The sequence below is a fragment of the Bison bison genome, unplaced genomic scaffold (assembly GCF_000754665.1).
Source record: "Bison bison bison isolate TAMUID 2011002044 unplaced genomic scaffold, Bison_UMD1.0 scf7180017864068, whole genome shotgun sequence".
Lineage (NCBI taxonomy): Eukaryota > Metazoa > Chordata > Mammalia > Artiodactyla > Bovidae > Bison > Bison bison.
In genome coordinates, this window is record NW_011494640.1 from 9861672 (window position 1) to 9880816 (window position 19145).

General features: G+C 41.4%; 1 protein-coding gene across 1 annotated transcript in view; it reads right to left on the reverse strand.

The window, feature by feature from the left end:
• NYAP2 (neuronal tyrosine-phosphorylated phosphoinositide-3-kinase adaptor 2) overlaps positions 1-19145 on the reverse strand; it is a 257865-nt gene that overhangs the window by 113082 nt on the left and 125638 nt on the right. Inside the window, 1 exon segment of the mRNA XM_010837052.1 lies at positions 15208-15509. Coding sequence (XP_010835354.1) covers positions 15208-15509 — 302 coding nt within the window.

Consider the following 19145-nt stretch of genomic DNA (forward strand, 5'->3'; position numbering starts at 1 on the left):
AAAAGCTGGCTTAAAACTCAACATTCAAAAAACTAAGATCTTGGGATCCAGTCCCATCACTCCATGGCAATTAGATAAAGAGACAACAGAAACAGTGACAGACTTCATTTCTTTGGGCTTCAAAATCACTGCAGATGGTGACTACAGCCATGAAATTAAGACACTTGCTCCTTGGAAGAAAAGTTATGACCAACCTGGATAACATATTAAAAAACAGAGACATTACTTTGCCAACAAAGGTCCATCTAGTCAAAGCTATGGTTTTTCCAGTAGTCATGTATGCATGTGAGAGTTGGACTATAAAGAAAGCTGAGTGCCAAAGAATTGATGCTTTTCAACTGTAGGGTTGGAGAAGATTCTTGAGAATCCCTTGGACTGCAAAGAGATCAAACCTGTCAATCCTAAAGGAAATCAGTCCTGAATATTTATTGGAAGGACTGATGCTGAAGCTCCAATACTTTGTTCACCTGATGTGAAGAACTGACATTGGAAAAGACCCTGATGCTGGGAAAGATTGAAGGCAGGAGGATAAGGGGATGATAGAGGATGAGATGGTTGGATGGCATCACTGACTTGATGGACAAGAGTTTGAACTAGCTCCAGGAGTTGGTGATAGACAGGGAAGCCTGGCGTGCTGCAGTCCGTGGGGTCACAAAGAGTCGGACATGACTGAGTGACTGAACTGAACTGAATCAGTAGACTCTGCTTTTATCAGAGGGGAGATTATCCTGGTTAGTTCTTTAAAGGAAGATGCAGGCCTTTCCTGAAGCAAGAGAAACAAAGGGAGAGAGACAATTTCTCCTTGTTTCCTTGAAGTAAGATATAATTTTCTACAACCAAAAGGAAATGGATTCTGCCAACATCCACATGAACCAAAAAGGACTTTTAGCCTCAGATAAGACCCCAGCCCCAGCTGGCACCTGGATTGAAGCCTTGGGAGATGCTGTGGAAATTCCTGACTCTCAGAAACTGTGAAATAATCAAGGTGTACAGTTTAAGCCACAAATTTATGTCAACTAGTACAGCAGGGGCTCTGGGTACAACAGACCTGGGTATGGCAGAAGCCCTCTTGGAGGAGGTCACCATTAACCCCACCATAGAGCCACCAGAACTTACACAGGACTGGGGAAACAGACTCTTGGAGAGCACAAACAAAACCTTGTGCACACCAGGACCCAGGAGAAAGGAGCAGTGACCCCACAAGAGACTGGCCCAGACTTGACTGTGAGTGTCCAGGAGTCTCAGGGAGAGGCATGGGTCAGTGGTGGCCTGCTGAAGGGTGGTCTGCATTCTCCCAATGCAGACACACAGGAAGTCAGACTCTGGAAAACCTGACAAAGACAGACTGCACTGTCTACTTTAAGCCAGGGCAGGGCTAATCTGATCTTTGTAATAGGTCATTATTTATGGTGATATCTTGTCTCTGAAGTGAAGTGTTGTAATCAGCTTGACTCTGAACCAGGAGAATAGGGCCTCAGAACTGTTGTCCTCAGCTGCTCTAAACTTGTTATCCTGATTGATTCAGCAAACACTTATTAAGCAACATTCCATAGACTTGACCCTAAAAAATCTGAAATAAATAACACAGTACAGTATTGAGGATTTACTAAGCATGGCCCCGCCCATCGGAACAAGACCCAGTTTCCCCCTGAGTCAGTCTCTCCCATCAGGAAGCTTCCATAATCCTCTTATCCTTTTCCATCAGAGGGTAGACAGAATGAAAACCACAATTACAGAAAACTAACCAATCTTATCACATGGACCACAGCTTGTCTAACTCAATGAAACTATGAGGAATGCCGTGTAGGGCCACCCAAGACAGATGGGTGATGGTGGAGAATTATGACAAAACACGATCCGTGGGAGAAGGGAATGCCAAACCACTTCAGTATTCTTGCCTTAAGAACCTCATGAACAGTATAAAAATGCAAAAAGATACAACACTGAAAAATGAAGTCTCCAGGTTGGTCGGTGCCCAATATGCTACTGGAGATCAGTGGAGAAATAACTCCAGAAAGAATGAAGGGATGCAGCCAAAGCAAAACAACACCCAGTTGTGGATGTGACTGGTGATGGAAGCAAGGTCTGATGCTGTAAGAGCAATATTGTATAGGAACCTGGAATGTTAGGTCCATGAATCAAGGCAAACTGGAAGTGGTCAAATAGGAACTGGCAAGAGGGAACATCAACATTTTAGGAATCAGTGAACTAAAATGGACTAGAATGGGTGAATTTAACTCAGATGACCATTATGTCTACTACTATGGGCAAGAATCCCTCAGAAGAAATGGTGTAGCCATGATAGTCAACAAAAGAGTCTGAAATGCAGTACTTGGATGCAATCTCAAAAACGACAGAATGATCTCTGTTTGTTTCCAAGCCAAACCATTCAATATCACAGTAATCCAAGCCTAGGCCCTGACCTGTAATGCTGAAGAAGCTGAGGTTGAATAGTTCTATGAAGACGTACAAGACCTTCTGGAACTAATACCCAGAAAAGATGTGCCTTTCATCATAGGGGACTGGAATGAAAATTAGGAAGTCAAGAGATACCTGGAGTAACAGGCAAATTTGGCCTTGAAGTACAGAATGAAGCAGGGCAAAGGCTAACAGAGTTTTGCCAAGAGAACACACTGGTCATAGCAAACACCCTCTTCCAACAACACAAGAGAAGACTCTACACATGGACATCACCAGATGGTCAATACCAAAATCAGATTGATTATATTCTTTGCAGCCAAAGATGGAGAAGCTCTATACAGTCAGCAAAAATAAGACCAGGAACTGACTGTGGCTCAGATCATGAACTCCTTATTGCCAAATTCAGATTTTAATTGAAGAAAGTAAGGAAAACCACTAGACCAGTCAGGTATGACCTAAATCAAATCTCTTTTGATTATACGCTAGAAGTGACAAATAGATTGAAGGGCTTAGATCTGATGGACAGAGTGCCTAAAGAACTATGGACAGAGGTTTGTGACATTGTATAGGAGGCAGTGATCAAGAACATTACCAAGAAAAAGAAATGCAAAAAGGCAAAATGGTTGTCTGAGGAGGGCTTACAAATAGCTGTGAAAAGAAGAGAAGCAAAAGACAAAGGAGAAAAGGAAAGGTAAACCCATTTGAATGCAGAGTTCCAAAGAATAGCAAGGAGAGAGAAGAAAGCCTTCCTCAGTGATCAGTGCAAAGAAATAGAGGAAAACAATAGAATGGGAAAGACTAGAGATCTCTTCAAGAAAATTAAAGATATCAAGAGAACATTTTATGCAAAGATGGGCGCAATAAAGGACAGAAATGGTATGGACCTAACAGAAGCAGAGGATATTAAGAAGAGGTGGCAAGAATACACAGAAGAACTATACAAAAAAGATTTTCATGACCCAGATGACCATGATGGTGTGATCAGTCACCTAGTGCCAGACATCCTGGAATGTGAAGTCAAGTGGGCCTTAGAAAGCAACACAAGAACAAAGCTAGTGGAGGTGAGAGAATTCCAGTTAGCTATTTCAAATCCTGAAAGATGATGCTGTGAAAGCACTGCACTCAGTATGCCAGAAAACTTGGAAAACTCAGCAGTGGCCACAGGACTGGAAAAGGTCAGTTTTCATTCCAATCCCAAAGAAAGGCAATGTCAAAGAATGCTCAAACTACCACGCAATTACACTCATCTCACTCACTAGCAAAGTAATGCTCAAAATTCTCCAAGCCAGGCTTCAACAGTACATGAACTGTAAACTTCCACATGTTCAAGCTGGATTTAGAAAAGGCAGAGGAACCAGAGATCAAATTGCCAATATCCGTTGGATCATTGAGAAACCAAGAGAGTTCCAGAAAAACATCTACTTCTGCTTTATTGACTATACGAAAGCCTTTGACTGTGTGGATCACAGCATTCTTCAAGAGATGGGAATACCAGACCGCCTGACCTGCCTCCTGAGAAATATGTATGCAGGTTAAGAAGCAACAGTTAGAACTGGAAATGGAACAGACTGGTTCCAAATCAGGAAAGGAGTATGTTAAGGCTGTATATTTTCACCCTGCTTATTTCACTTATATGCAGAGTACATCATGTGACATGCCAGGATGGATGAAGCACAAGCTGGAATCAAGATTGCTGGAAGAAATATCAATAACCTCAGATATGCAGAAGACACTACCCTTATGGCAGAAAGTGAAGAAGAACTAAATAGCCTCTTGATGAAAGTGAAAAAGGAGAGTGAAAAAGTTGGCTTAAAGCTCAACATTCAGAAAACTAAGATCATGGCATCTGGTCCAATCATTTCATGGGAAATAGATGGGGAAACAGTGGAAACAGTGTCAGATTTTATTTTGGGGGGCTCCAAAATCACTGCAGATGGTGATTGCAGCCATGAAATTAAAAGACACTTACTCCTTGGAAGGAAAGTCATGACCAACCTAGACAGCATATTAAAAAGCAGAGGCATTACTTTGCCAATTAAGGTGCGTCTAGTCAAGGCTATGGTTTTTCCAGTGGTCATGTATGGATGTGAAAGTTGGACTGTGAAGAAAGCTGAGCACCGAAGAATTGATGCTTTTGAACTGTGGTGTTGGAGAAGACTCTTGAGAGTCCCTTGGACTGCAAGGAGATCCAACCAGTCCATTCTAAAGGAGATCAGTCCTGGGTGTTCATTGGAAGGACTGATGCAGAAGCTGAAACTCCAGTACCTTGGCTACCTGCTGTGTAGAACTGACTCATTTGAAAAAACCCTGATGCTGGGAAAAATTGAAGGCAGGAGGAGAAGGGGACAACAGATGATGAGATGGTTGTATGGCAACACTGACTCAATGGACATGAGTTTGAGTAAGCTCTGGGAGTTGGTGATGGACAGGAAATCCTGGTGTGCTACAGTCCACGGGATTGCAAAGAGTCAGACATGACTGAATCACTGAACTGAACTGAGTACAGCACCAGGCTTTCCTGGTGACTTAGACAGTAAGGAATCTCCCTGCAATGCAGGAAAACCAGGTTCAAGCTCTGCATTGGGAAATTCCCTGGAGAAGGGAATGATTACTGACTCCAGTATTCTTGCCTGGAGAATTCCATAGAAAGAGGAGCCTGTCAGGCTACAGTCCACGGGGTTGCAAAAGTCAGACATGACTCAGTGACTAAGCTCAGTATAGCAATAGAATACTCCACAATCAATGCCATGATCAGAACAGATACTCAGGAAGTTTGAGCTTATTGGTCTCTTGTGGAAGATGCTATCAGTAGCAACAAAATAGATAAAAATCGTCTTATGAATTTCAGACACTGAGACCAATCAGACCAAATTCAGAGTGTTACTGAAAGGGTGTTGGGTGAGACCAGAAAGAGGTAGGGTAGTTCTCTGGACTAGAATCAACAGCCAGGACCAAAAGAAAGATGATTTGACTTACAAATAGTTTCATTCATGGGCCTCGGGGTACGTTTAGAAAAAGATCACACGCTGGAGTCATACAACTCTGTCTCTGTCTGAGCAGTCTGGTTTGACAGATGGCTTTTACACCAGGAAGCCTAGCAACTTCTGATTCTGTCAACCTGGACAGTGAAACCTAGGAATGTGGGGCTTCAGTGACAATTCCCCACGTCTCATCCCATCAAAGCAACAAGAACACACTAGAACACTACCCAGTGCCAAAACGATGAAGATTTCAAGAGCTTGTTTTCCGCTTTCCTTGTGTTTCATTAGTGTGGTGCTAAATGGAGCTTTGAAGGCTTCTAGAAAGCCTGCTGTGAACTACAAGTGCCACTTGTTACATGAAAAAAAGGCACTAAGCCTGCAAGTTGCAGTCATTTAAATGAGTCATTGAAAACACCACTGAAAAGCCATCACTGAGTCCTTTGAAAGAACAAAAACTGCTGGCAAGAAAGGACAGATCCTCTCAGGAAAAGATCCACACAAATTCAGAAAGAGTTAAGCAGATATTCAAGAGATCTAACATGTCAGCATTTTCTGGGCTTCTATCATCTCATTTACTTTCAAAGTCTGACCTGGGGAATCTGGAAAACCACCAGCACTGTCTTAGTGGTAAAGAATCTGTCTGCAATGCAGGAGATGCAAAAGTCATAGGTTTGATCTCTGGGTCAGAAAGATCTCCTGGAGGAGGGCATGATAACCTACTCCAGTATTCTTGCCTGGGAAATTCCATGGACAGAGGAGTGTAGTGGGCTACAGTCCATAGGATCATAAAGAGTCAGACATGACTGAAGAGACTGAGCACGCACACACTGAAAAGGACAGCAAGGTTGCTGAGGATCTGCTCTTCTCCAGGCTGTAAGCTATGTGCTTTGCCAATGAATTTTACCCCACTTTTTCTGCCCAATAATTTAGTAAAATGGATTCTTTTTCTATTGCTACAATAACAGATTATCACAAATAGAGCAGCTTGAAAATCAGTACCCCTCTATTAACTCTTGGTTCTATACATCAGAAGTCTGGATGTGGCCGGGCTTCCTTCATAGCTCAGTTGTAAATAATCCACCTGCAATGCAGGAGACCCTGGGTTGATTCCTGGGTCAGGAGGATCCACTGGAGAAGGGATAGGCTACCCACTCCAGTATTCTTAGGCTTCCCTTGTGGCTCAGCTGGTAAAGAATCTGTCTGCAATGCAGAAGACCTGGGTTTGATCCCTGGGTTGGGAACATCCACTGGAGAAGGGAAAGGCTACCCACTCCAGTATTCTGGCCTGGAGAATTCCATGGACTGTATAGTCCATGGGGTCTCAAAGAGTAGGACATGACTGAGTGACTTTCACTTTCACTGGGCATGGCTGGAACCTGGCCATGGAACCCTTCTGGAACCCAGAAGGTTGGGATCTCTGTTCAGGTCCCACTAGCTGAAATCGAGGTGGCAGCCAGGCTACATTTTTGGAGATTCTAGAAGAAACTCTACTTCTAAGCTGAGTATTGTTGTTGGTGGAATTCAGATCCTGTAGTTATAGAACTGAAGTCCCTGTTTCCTTGCTGGCTTTTAGCCAGAGACTACACTCAGTTGTTAGAGACCACCCGCATTCCTTGACTTTAAAGACCCTGATGCTAGGAAAGATTGAGGGCAGGAAGAGAAGAGGATGACAGAGGATGAGGTGATTAGATGGCATCATCAACTCAATGGACATGAGTTTGAGCAAACTCTGGGAGATAGTAAAGGACTGGGAAGCCTCGCATGCTGCAGACCATGGGCTTGCAAAGACTCAGAAACGACTAGGTGACTGAACAACAACAAACAACAACACACTCCTTGCCACACGGCCCCCTTAATCTTAAGGCCACCAATGGTATGAAAGTTCCAGGGAATATCCAAGGTGAGTATACGAGGGAGTGGAGAATCCTGGATAAAAATCTTGGACAAGATTCTATCCACCGCCTAAGACCAATATTGCTATTCCCATTGTACAGATGAGAAAACTGTGTCTGTGAGAGAGAGTGTATTACTTGTTGGCAGCACTGATATGAAACCAATGTCTGTTTCCCTATGAAGCCCATATTTTTCTAATATTTCATGCTGAGTCATAAAAGGCACAGTCTAATTTTTATAAATATCTTGTAAGGATTAGAAATCTGGGCTAGTCACTGAGAAAAGCAAAACCAAGTTTATGGCTGGCTCTGACTGGGGCTTAATCAAGTTCCCAAACTGGAATTCTGACCTGGAAAATTTGTAAATTCCCCAACATAAATATTACATTCAACTTGTTTCTCCTCTCCCCTCAAATGCCTATAGATTGCCTACAAAGCTGTACATTGGTACAAAATCAGATACAGGCATCTTTAAATTGTTAGCACTGAACAATGAAAGAACAGCAAATATTCTTTGTAGGACAAAAACACATTATTAAAATGTGCTAAACTGTTTCTTCCAGAGTTAAACAACTAATTACACAGATGATGCTCACGTGGCTGTCATGCCAGATTTTCTGTTTTCTAGAAAATATTCCTGTAAATCAGTGCTGAGAAACTTGTATGCAAGTCAAGAAGCAACAGTTAGAACCGGACACAAGAGTTTGAGCAAGCTTTGGGAGATGGTGAAGGACAGGGGGATTACAAAGAATTGGACACGACTGAGTAACTGAACGACAACAACAACAGATCAGTGCTTGCCTCATGGTGTAAATAGAGGGAAATAGGCTGAGCTAGAGAATTGGAAACAAAATTGGTTGTAAGTAACATGAAGGAAGAGCTCCCCATGTGGCAATAGTGGTAAAGAACCTGCCTGCCAATGCATGAGACATAACAGACACAGGTTCAATCCCTGGGTCAGGAAGATCCTCTGGAAGAGGGCATGGCATCCCATTCCAGTGTTCTTGCCTGGAGAATCCCATGGACAGAGGAGTCTAGTGGGCTTACATTCCATGGGGTTGCAGAGTCGAACACAACTGAAGTGACTGAGCACATACAAAGAACATGAAGGAAAGGACCATTTCTATTTTGTTCACTGCTGGATTTCCCTACAACCAAGTAGACACTCAAAGAATTGGCAGAATAAAGAAAGAAAGGAAAAGCAACATTGCTGAAGATTGTCATCTATTTTGGTAATCTTGAAAGAGGGATTTGCATTTCTTTTTTTTTAAGGCAGTGACCCTATAATGAATTTAGTCTTCCTTTGGTTCTGGCTCAACCTCACAGTTCAAGTTTTTGAGGACACGTTGTGATTCCAAATGTTTCTGCATGTATTCCAAATTCTGATTCATAGACATGACTCTAACAAATATATCTAGAAGGTAATATCAGAAACCAGGAGAACCATCCTAATTCATTGTCTTCTGAAGATAATCATGAAGCAATATAATAAACTAAGTGTTGACAATTACTTGAAAGAAGAATTTAAAACAAAAGAAAGTTAAGAACATTTAGTTTTGAAGGTGTGTGAGAAATGGTGAAGAGGGTTAAGAAGAACAGACTTCCAGTAAGTCCTAGGGATGGAATGTACAGCATAGTGACTACAGTTAATAATACTGTATTGCATACTTAAAAGCTGCTAAGAGAATAAATTCTAAAAGTTCTTGTCACCAAAAAGTAGGTAATATGTATGGTGATGGATGCTAACTAGATTTATGGTGGTGATCATTATGCAACATATCCAAATATTCAATCAATATGTTGTACAGCCAAAACTAACATAATGCGTGCATGCTCAGTTGCTTCAGTTGTATCTGATTCTTTGCGACCTTATGGACTGTAGGCCACCAGGCTCCTCTGTCCATGGAATTTTCCAGGTAAGAATACTGGAATAGGTGGCCATGCCCTCCTCCAAAGGATCTTTCTGACCCAGGGATTGAACCCATGTCTCTTAACATCGCCTGCATTGGCAGTCTGATTCTTTTCCACTAGCTCCATCTGGGAAGCACCAACTAACATAATGGTATACCTTAATTATACTTCAAAAAAAGAATACTTAAGTTTTTTAATGGAGTCTAAAGTATAGAAATACTTGATTTAATAAAAATATGTTTTCTTCATTACAATAAACATATTAATGTCATGCTATTATGAAGAGTTTATACAACCAGAAAATATTTCTCTGTTTATTTGGGTCATTGTGTAAAAATTTTAAGCCTAACATATAAGATATGTGTGTATGGCTTTTCCTTTCCTGTCTTACATATTTATTAATTTATTTGATTTTACTGGAGTGTAGTTGATTTACAATGTTGTGTTAATTTCGGGTGTAAAGTGATTCAGTGATGCACATACATATATTCACTCTTTTTTGGATTCTTTTCTCATGTAAGTTATCAGAGAATATTGAGTAGAGTTCCCTGTGCTATATAGAGATCCTTGTTGGTTATCTACCATACATATAGTAGTGTGTATATGTTCATCCCAAACTCATGTTATCCCTCCCCCACATACATTTCCCCATCATTAACCATAGTTTGTTTCTGATGTCTTTAAGTCTGTTTCTGTTTGTAAACTATATGTCAATAAAAACGAAAAGATGGACAAATTCTTAGAAAGGTACAACCTTCCAAGATTGAAACAGGAAGAAATAGAAAATATGAACAGACCAATAACAGGTACTGAAACTGAAACAGTGATTTAAAAACTTCCAGCTAACAAAAGTCCAGGTCCAGATGGCTTTACAGGTGAATTCTCTCAAACATTTAGAGAAGACTTAACACCTATCTTTCTAAAATTTTCCCCCAAAAAAATTGCAGAAGAAGGAACACTCCCAAGGTCATTCTGCGAGGACAGTATCACCCTGATGTCAAAACCAGAAGAAGATATCACAAAAAAGAAAAGTACAGACCAAGATGAGGGCTTCTCTAGTGGCTCAGATGGTAAAGAGTTTGTGTGCAATTAAGGAGACGGGGGTTCAAGCCCTGGATCAGGAAGATCCCCTGGAGAAGAGAATGGCAACCCACTCCAGTATTCTTGCCTGGAGAACTCCATGGACAGAGGAGCCTGGCAGGCTATAATCCATGGGGTCAAAAAGAGTTGGACATGACTGAGTGACTAACATTTTGATCACTGATGAATGTAGATGCAAAATTCTCTAGAAAATACTAGCAAACTGAATCTAACAAAACATTAAAAGTATCATACAATGCAATCAAGTGGGACTTATCCAAGGAATACAAGGATTCTTCAATATCTGCAAATCAGTGAGAGACAGCACAGTAACAAACTGAAAAATAAAAACCATATGATCATCTCAACAGATGTGAAAGAAGTTTTTGATAAAATTCAACACCCATTGATAATAAAATCTCTTCAGAAAGTGGGCAAAGAGGGAACCAACCTCTGTATTTCTCCTATTTATTTTTAATATATGTGCTATGGGAAGATCTTCTGCAGAAGAGAATGGCAACCTACTCCAGTACTCTTGCCTGGAGAATCCCAAGGACAGAGAAGCCTGGCAGGCTACAGTTCACAAGGTTGGAAAGAGTCAGATACCCCTGAAGAAACTTAGCATGCGTGCACATGAAACCAAAATTTCATGTTATACTGGCCCGTTAAGAAGTCAATTCAGTTCAGTTCAGTTCAGTTAATAAGTGTAAGTACACATTTAAAATCATATGAACTTAACGTTTGCATAGCATTTTCTTTTTACCATGCACAGTTGTGGGCATTAGCCAACTGTATGGTCATAAGGCTGTGAGAGGGGCAGGGTATGATTAGTTTTCAGTGCCTCATCATCATTTTAAAGGGGAAGAAACAGTCTCATTAGATCACTGTCTCAAAGTCAATGTTTGCTTGTAGATTCTAAGCACAGTCTCTTTTGCCTGCACCACAGAGCATCTCTGCAAATGACTCTATTAAGAAATGAAATACGTGTTGACCTGAGCAATGGGAATGGAGAATGTGAGTTTGCACAATTACTGCTCTTTCCTGCATCCTACAGATGTAGTTGTCAGGTCTCTCATCCTTTCTAGTTAGCTCCTTTTGCTTCGTCTAATCTTTCCTCAAACTCAGCAGGTATTACACTGAAGCAATAGAAAGAGCAATTAAAATATCTATTGCATATTTATGGTCAATTTATCTTCTCTACTGTATACATTTTGAAATGTATCATTATGAAAGATCTTAAAATAGAATTGCAAATATATATTTTCAGTATGACACAATTATGATTTTTTAAAGCTAAATTATACTTTTCCTGGTATGTGATTTTTTTGTTTGTGTTCATCATTAAACTATTTCTTTCCTACTCTGAAAGCTGTTTTGCTACAAGGCCATTTCCTTTTTACTTTTATCCTCAGGGAAGTCATAATCCCTGACTTAAATAGAAGCTGGTTACCATGGAAATCATTCTAATGCCCCAGAATCAATATTTTGACTTTGCTGACATTTAATGTAAAAAGAAAAGACAAACTAAGATTTATAAAAGTCACTCTTCATCTTTGTTATAATTCTTAAAGCCAGAAAAACTGTAAAGAAAACATATGCTCCATAATGAAGTCCAGTTAACTCACAATTATAAAGAGTTGAGGATTCATAAAAGAACAATCTACATAGTTACATAATTTTCACTTTGAGTACACACATATGAATACATGCATTTGGACTCAAGATTTTTCTCCCATCTTTGAACTGAGCTCTGATTCTCTCCTGTTATTGAAGTCATACCTTGGTAAAAGAGATTTGAATATATCCAGTTCTGCAGTTGCCTTTTGATTAAGTGCTCCAAAGAGAAGCTGAAATTTGCATTGAAAAATCACTCTTCTATAAAAGTTGACCATTTCTGCACTGAATCTTAATAGTCCTTCTGGTCCATTGACCATCCTCAAAGAGGCACTACAGCTGAAGGCTCTTTAACCACCCTAGAAGTCCTTTTGAGGAGAGATGTTGAACTTGAACTTAGTGTTTAATAAGCCTTACGGACCATAAGGTAGTTTTCCAAGTCTGAGATAAGCTTTTGCTACTGCTTTAATTTACTCACTGTCTTCTCTTCTGCCTCAGAAGTAATAAAGATAACAGACTTCCTGTCTTCTCTTTGATAATGAGCTATTTAGAGCCTTAAATCTTGATATGGTGAAGGGATCTGAGAGACTTATGAGTTTCTCTATCTCAGGATTTAGCTACCTGAAGCATTTCAAATGAATGGCAATCAGTTCTGTCTTTAAGACAATTGAATCACCACTCAAATATTTCTTCTGTGGGGCAATCATAATTTTCCACATGACCACTCTGAAGACCCCAAGCTCCCCTCCCCAGGGAGGGGACTATTTTGAGATGTGTATGTTACACTGCTTCCATGGGTATTTCCAGCACTGTTACCTCACCTGATAACACACCCTTTTACTGGCTGCTCACCTAGTCTGATTCCTTTTCGCTTCCCCTTCCAATGGTTCTTTTATCCCCCTTTATTCTTGAATCGTTTTAGATTACATTCAGGCCCTCATCATTCAGAGACCATTGTTCTAAATCATAATCTGCTTTTGAAAACAATGCAATGTAATTGATTATGTAGTTTTCTGCCAGTACAAGTAAGAAGAGGTGACTTCTGGAAATAACCTCATAGACTATAAAGAGAAACAAAAGGCACCATGTATCAATATCAGGGAAAACTTAGGAGCAATATTTAAAATTTATAAAACGCAGATCTCTAGAGCCTTTTAGTTTATTAACACTATCTCTAAAACATCTGTGAGTTACAAGTTGAAGGACATACTGATGACCTTGAATCATGAGAAAAAAAGACTCAGAATTCAAATCTGTTTCAAGGTGGAGGAACAAAAGAGTTACACAAATAGACACCCCCTCACTCACACTCACACACACACACACACACACACACAACCCTTCATTGCAGTGTGATTGATTACAGCAGAACAGTCTGGAACCAATCTGGTGTGTTGAGTATTAGCCACTCCGTCGTGTCTGACTCTGAGGCCCCATGGGCTGTAGCCTGCCAGGCTCCTATATCCATGGAATTCTTAAGGCAAGAATACCGGAGTGGGTTGCCATTCCCTTCTCCAGGGGATCTTCCTGACCCAGGGATTAAACCCAGGTCTCCTGCATTGCAGGCAGATTCTTTACCATCTGAGCCACCAGGGAAGCCCAACTAAGACTTCATCAAAGATAACAATTGCACAAAGTACCATGATGTTCATGCCCTTCCTTAAAACCAGCGTTTCCCAGCAAACTGAATGCCATGGAAAATAATCACAAGAAAACAAGTGAAAATATAAAGCACAAAACTATGCACTAGGATTTCAATTTTGTAAATATGCACAAATGCATATTATTTACACATATAATCTCACACACATACCCACAATTGTGATGTATTTCTGACTGTATATGAAGTAGAAGAAACTGAGCCTAAGTGGAGATTTTCCCTGAAGAAAGTATGGATTAGCTCAATCTCCAGGCATTTATTTGTATTCTTCAATATTCTCTGAAGCTTTTGCTTTCTGGCTACATATGCCATTGGATACTGATACAGGTGAAAGGTAAGATGAAGATGTTAGAAGTGATGGAATATGCTTCGTGGGTAACCATACCGTAGGCTAGGTTTACATTTCTGTGGGAGGGTTAGACCACAAGATGAGGGAGTTTTTGTGAAGGACGGGGGAGCCTAAGTGACAAAGAAACCTGCCCAGTTAAGGAAAGGACCAGCTGGCGTCCACTCTTTGTTGCAAGCTACTGGGAAACTTGGAATACCAGGTGCTCACGTGAGCCACTGGGGAAGAATGTCAGGGACAGGCAGGGTAAGAGAAAGACCATGGGACCTGGAGGAAACATGCTCTCAAGCCAGTCCTGTCAGCACTGGATGCCCTGAAGCATCTTCCACAACTCACACAACAATCTGAATGCACCTGTATCAAAACTCACTTGGGACTACTCGCCCTGCAAGGGACTCTCGGGGAAATTTCAGGAAAGCTGAAACTGACTTATTCAAGCAAGGCTAAAGTACCAGTGAGATCTGGGGTTAATCTGACCTAATTTATAATTATAGACCAACAAAGAGACTAAGACATATTTGATTTATGTACTTCATGGCTGAGAAAAAAATGTAGATATGGTAAAAACAGAAGACAGGGATTGAAGTAGAGGCTACAAATGTACACACATACATGCATAAATTCAAATTTACTGGAAGTACACCAAAATGATTAAGAAATGATTATTTCTAAAGATGATTACGATTTTTCTTTTTTATATTTTCTGGCATTACAAAGCCCCCCATTATGATTTCATGATGCGTCCAATTGTGCTAAGTTGCTCAGTCATGTCCCACACTTTTACAACCCTAAGGACTGCAGTCTGCCAGGCTCCTCTGTCCAGGGGATGGATTCTCCAGGCAAGAATACTGGAGTGAGTTGCCATTCCCTCCTCCAGGGGATCTTCCCTACCCAGGGATCCAACCTGCCTCTCACCTCCCCTGCAATGGCAGGTGAGTTCTTTACCACTAGCACCACCTGGGAATCTCATAATACTTCTATAATTATACAAGTAATAGGAATAAAAGCAAGAAAATATAGATTTTAGATATACTTCTAGGCAAAATAATTTCCTAATGATTCAAAGCGCCTTAAAGGGGGCTAGAAAACACATCCTTTTCAGGTGATATAAATTAAATATATTGTGGGAGGTGTCATTTGGCAACACTGCAATGAACAGCCATTGCCCCTGGATTCTTCTTTTCTAAGACTTAAGGTGGAAGAGACAAGATCATGTGACCCAGGCAAATGCTGGTGGATATGCGGGCCTGGACACTTGGTGTGAAGCCTCTTTCTAGGTGAAATGGGCCTGGCTGGTTTTACCTTCAGTCCGCTCGGGGCCTTTCCCGCTCTTACTGGCCGCCGTACTGTTGACCGTCTCAGATGACGTGCTCAGCTTGGTACTGGGGTCCCGCTTGGGCTTGGGGGGTGGTTGTCTCCGGGAGCCACAGCTGCTGTCGTCGTCTGTGCCCCCGACCGAATGCAGCGACTGCGACCTGACGGAGAAGCCACTGGAGCAAGGGTGGGGCAGCCGGTCCTGGGGCGCAGGCATTGTCATGAATCCCATGCGGAAGTGTTTGCCCACGTAAGTTCCTTCGTGGCCTCGCCCCACTTCTCCACCTATGCTGTAAGAGAAAGAGGAAACCAGTGCCAGGTGAGCCAGGATGGGCAAGGTCATGGGCACAGGTGTATCTATAACTGATGACAGTTCACGTTTTAGCTTGAGACTGGTGAAGAAACATTTCCAACAGTGTGAATATATTCTATACTTTGGCATTCAATATGATGTTAAAGCATGATTTAACCGTTATCAGAAATTCTGCTATACTGGTATTCAGATACTCAAAAATTGGAATCAAAAAAAAAAAAAAGCCCCAAAGTACCACATAGAACATTTCATCTTCAATTGTCTTTCTTTACTTTCAGGTAAATCTTGTTAGACACTTCAGTTCAGTTCAGTCGTTCAGTCCTGTCTGACTCTTTGTAACCCCATGAATTGCAGCATGCCAGGCCTCCCTGTCCATCACCAACTCCTGGAGTTCACTCAGACTCATGTCCATCGAGTCAATGATGTCATCCAGCCATCTCATCCTCTGTCGTCCCCTTTTCCTCCTGCCCCCAATCCCTCCCAGCATCAGAGTCTTTTCCAATGCGTCAACACTTCGCATGAGGTGGCCAGAGTATTGGAGTTTCAGTTTTAGCATCAGTCTTTCCAAAGAACACCTAGACAGCATATTAAAAAACAGAGACATTACTTTGCCAACAAAGGTCCATCTAGTCAAGGCTATGGTTTTTCCAGTAGTCATGTATGGATGTGAGACTTGGACTATAAAGAAAGCTGAGCACAGAAGAACTGATGTTTTTGAACTGTGGTGTTGGAGAAGTCTCTTGAGAGTCCCTTGGACTGCAAGGAGATCCAACCATCCCATCCTAAAGGAGATCAGTCCTGGGTGTTCATTGGAAGGACTGATGTTGAAGCTAAAACTCCAGTACTTTGGCCACCTGATGCGAAGAGCTAACTCATTGGAAAAGACCCTGATGCTAGGAAAGACTGAGGGCAGGAGAAAGGGACAACAGAGGATGAGATGGTTGGATGGCATCACCGACTCAACGGACATGAGTTTGGGTAAAGTCAGGAGTTGGTGATGGACAGAGAGGCCTGGCATACTACAGTCCATGGGGTCGCAAAGAGTTGGATATGACTGAGCAACTGAACTGAACTGAGATCTTGCCAGTGGCTTAAAAAGGAAACAAGAATCTGTGACAATGACTCGCAGACTGCTTTTTCAGAAAAATTTTCTTGGAGTATAGTCGATTTAAAATGTTATGCTGGTTTTAGATGTGCAGCAAAGTTAATCAGTTATGCATAAACATATATCCATTCTTTTTTAAGATTCATTTCCCATAAGGCCATTATAGAGTATTGAGTTGAGTTCCCTGTGCTGTACAATAGGTCCTTATTAGTTATCTATTTTATATATACTTGGAGAAGGAAATGCCAACCCACTCCAATATTCTTGCTTGGAGAATTCCATGGACAGTAGAGCCTGGCAGGCTGCAGTCCATGGGGTTGCAAAGAGTTGGACACAACTGAGCGATTTTCACTCACTTCACTTATATATACTAGTACATATATGTTGTTGACTGACACATGACTGAGGTTGAGAGGGCAGCAACTGAACTTCTTTTCTACTTCACAAGCTCATCCCTACTTTTACCTAGTTAGCATAAAGGGAAAAACAAAACAAACAGCAACCACAAAGGGGGTTCTGTTAGGAATACAAGGGGGGAGAGAGACAGGAATGGGTGAAGAAGCGAAGGAAGGAAGGAGGAAAAGAAGGAAGAAAGAAAGAAAGGGTGGGGAAATACTTGCTTAAATCAGTAAAATAATGGTCAATCTCTCTTCAGTTTCCAGAATCCTTTGGTTACACTAGTAACTTATTTCTACTAATAAATTAGTAGAGCAGCCAGGAGCAGCTGGGAGGAGCTACCCCACACCCAAGCTCAGGGGCGGCAGCCAAGAGGAGCTATCCCACGTCCAAGGTAAGGAGCAGCAGCTGCGTTTTGCTGGAGCAGCATGAAGAGATACCCCACATCCAAGGTAAGAGAAATCCAAGTAAGACAGTAAGCACTGAGAGAGGGCATCAGAGGGCAGACAGACTAAAACCACAATCACAGACAACTAGCCAATCTGATCACATGGACCACAGCTTGTCTAACTCAATGAAAATAAGCCAGGCCATGTGGGGCCACCCAAGATGGACTGGTCATGGTGGAGAGGTCTGATAGAATGTGGTCCACTGGAGAAGGGAATGGCAAACCGCTTCAGTATTCTTGGCTTGAGAACCCCATAAACAGTATGAAAAGGCAAAAAGATAGGACACTGAAAGATGAACTCCCCAGGTCGGTAGATGCCCAGAAGGCTACTGGAGATCAGTGGAGAAATAACTCCAGAAAGAATGAAGGGATGGAGCCAAAGCAAAAACAACACCCAGTTGTGGGTGTCACTGGTGATAGAAGCAAGATCTGATGCTGTAAAGAGCAATATTGCATAGGAACCTGGAATGTTAGGTCCATGAATCAAGGCAAATTGGAAGTGGTCAAACAGGAGATGGCAAGAGTGAACGTCGACATTCTAGGAATCAGTGAACTAAGATGGATTGGAATGGGTGAATTTAACTCAGATGACCATTATATCTACTACTATGAGCAAGAATCCATTAGAAGAAATGGAGTAGCCATCACAGTCAACAAAAGAGTCTGAAATGCAGTACTTGTGTGCAGTCTCAAAAATGAAAGAATGATCTCTGTTCGTTTCCAAGGCAAACCATTCAATATCACTGTAATTCAAGTCTACGCCCTGACCAGTAATGCTAAAGAAGCTGAAGTTGAATGGTTCTATGAAGACGTACAAGACCTTTTAGAACTAACACCAAAAAAACGTGTCCTTTTCATTATAAGGGACTAGAATACAAAAAAGGAGGAAGTCAAGAGATACCTGGAGTAACAGGCAAATGTCGCCTTGGTATACAGAATGAAGCAGGGCAAAGGCTAACAGAGTTTTGCCAAGAGAACACACTGGTCATAGCAAACACCCTCTTCCAACAACGCAAGAGAAGACTCTACACGTGGACATCACCAGATGGTCAACACTGAAATCACTGATCATATTCTTTGCAGCCAAAGATGAAGACTGTCTATACAGTCAGCAAAAAGAAGACTGGGAGCTAACTGTGGCTCCGATCATGAACTCCTTATTGCCAAATTCAGACTTAAATTGAAGAAAGTGGGGAAAACCACTAGACCATTCAGGTATGACCTAAATAAAATCCCTTATGATTATACAGTGGAAGTGAGAAATAGATTTAAGGGACTAGATCTGGTTTGTGCCATTGTACAGGAGACAGGGATCAAGACCATCTCCATGGAAAAGAAGTGCAAAAAAGCTAAATGGCTGTCTGGGGAGGCCTTACAAATAGCTGTGAAAGAAGGGAAGCAAAAAGCAAAGGAGAAAAGGAAATAAACCCATTTGAATGCAGAGTTCCAAAGAATAGCAAGGAGAGATAAGAAAGCCTTTCTCAGTGATCAATGAGAAATAGAGGAAAACAATAGAATAGGAAAGACTAGAGATCTCTTCAAGAAAATTAGAGATACCAAGGGAAATTTTCATGCAAAGATGGGCTCGATAAAGGACAGAAATGGTATGGACCTAACAGAAGCAGTAGATATTAAGAAGAGGTGGCAGGAGTACACAGAAGACT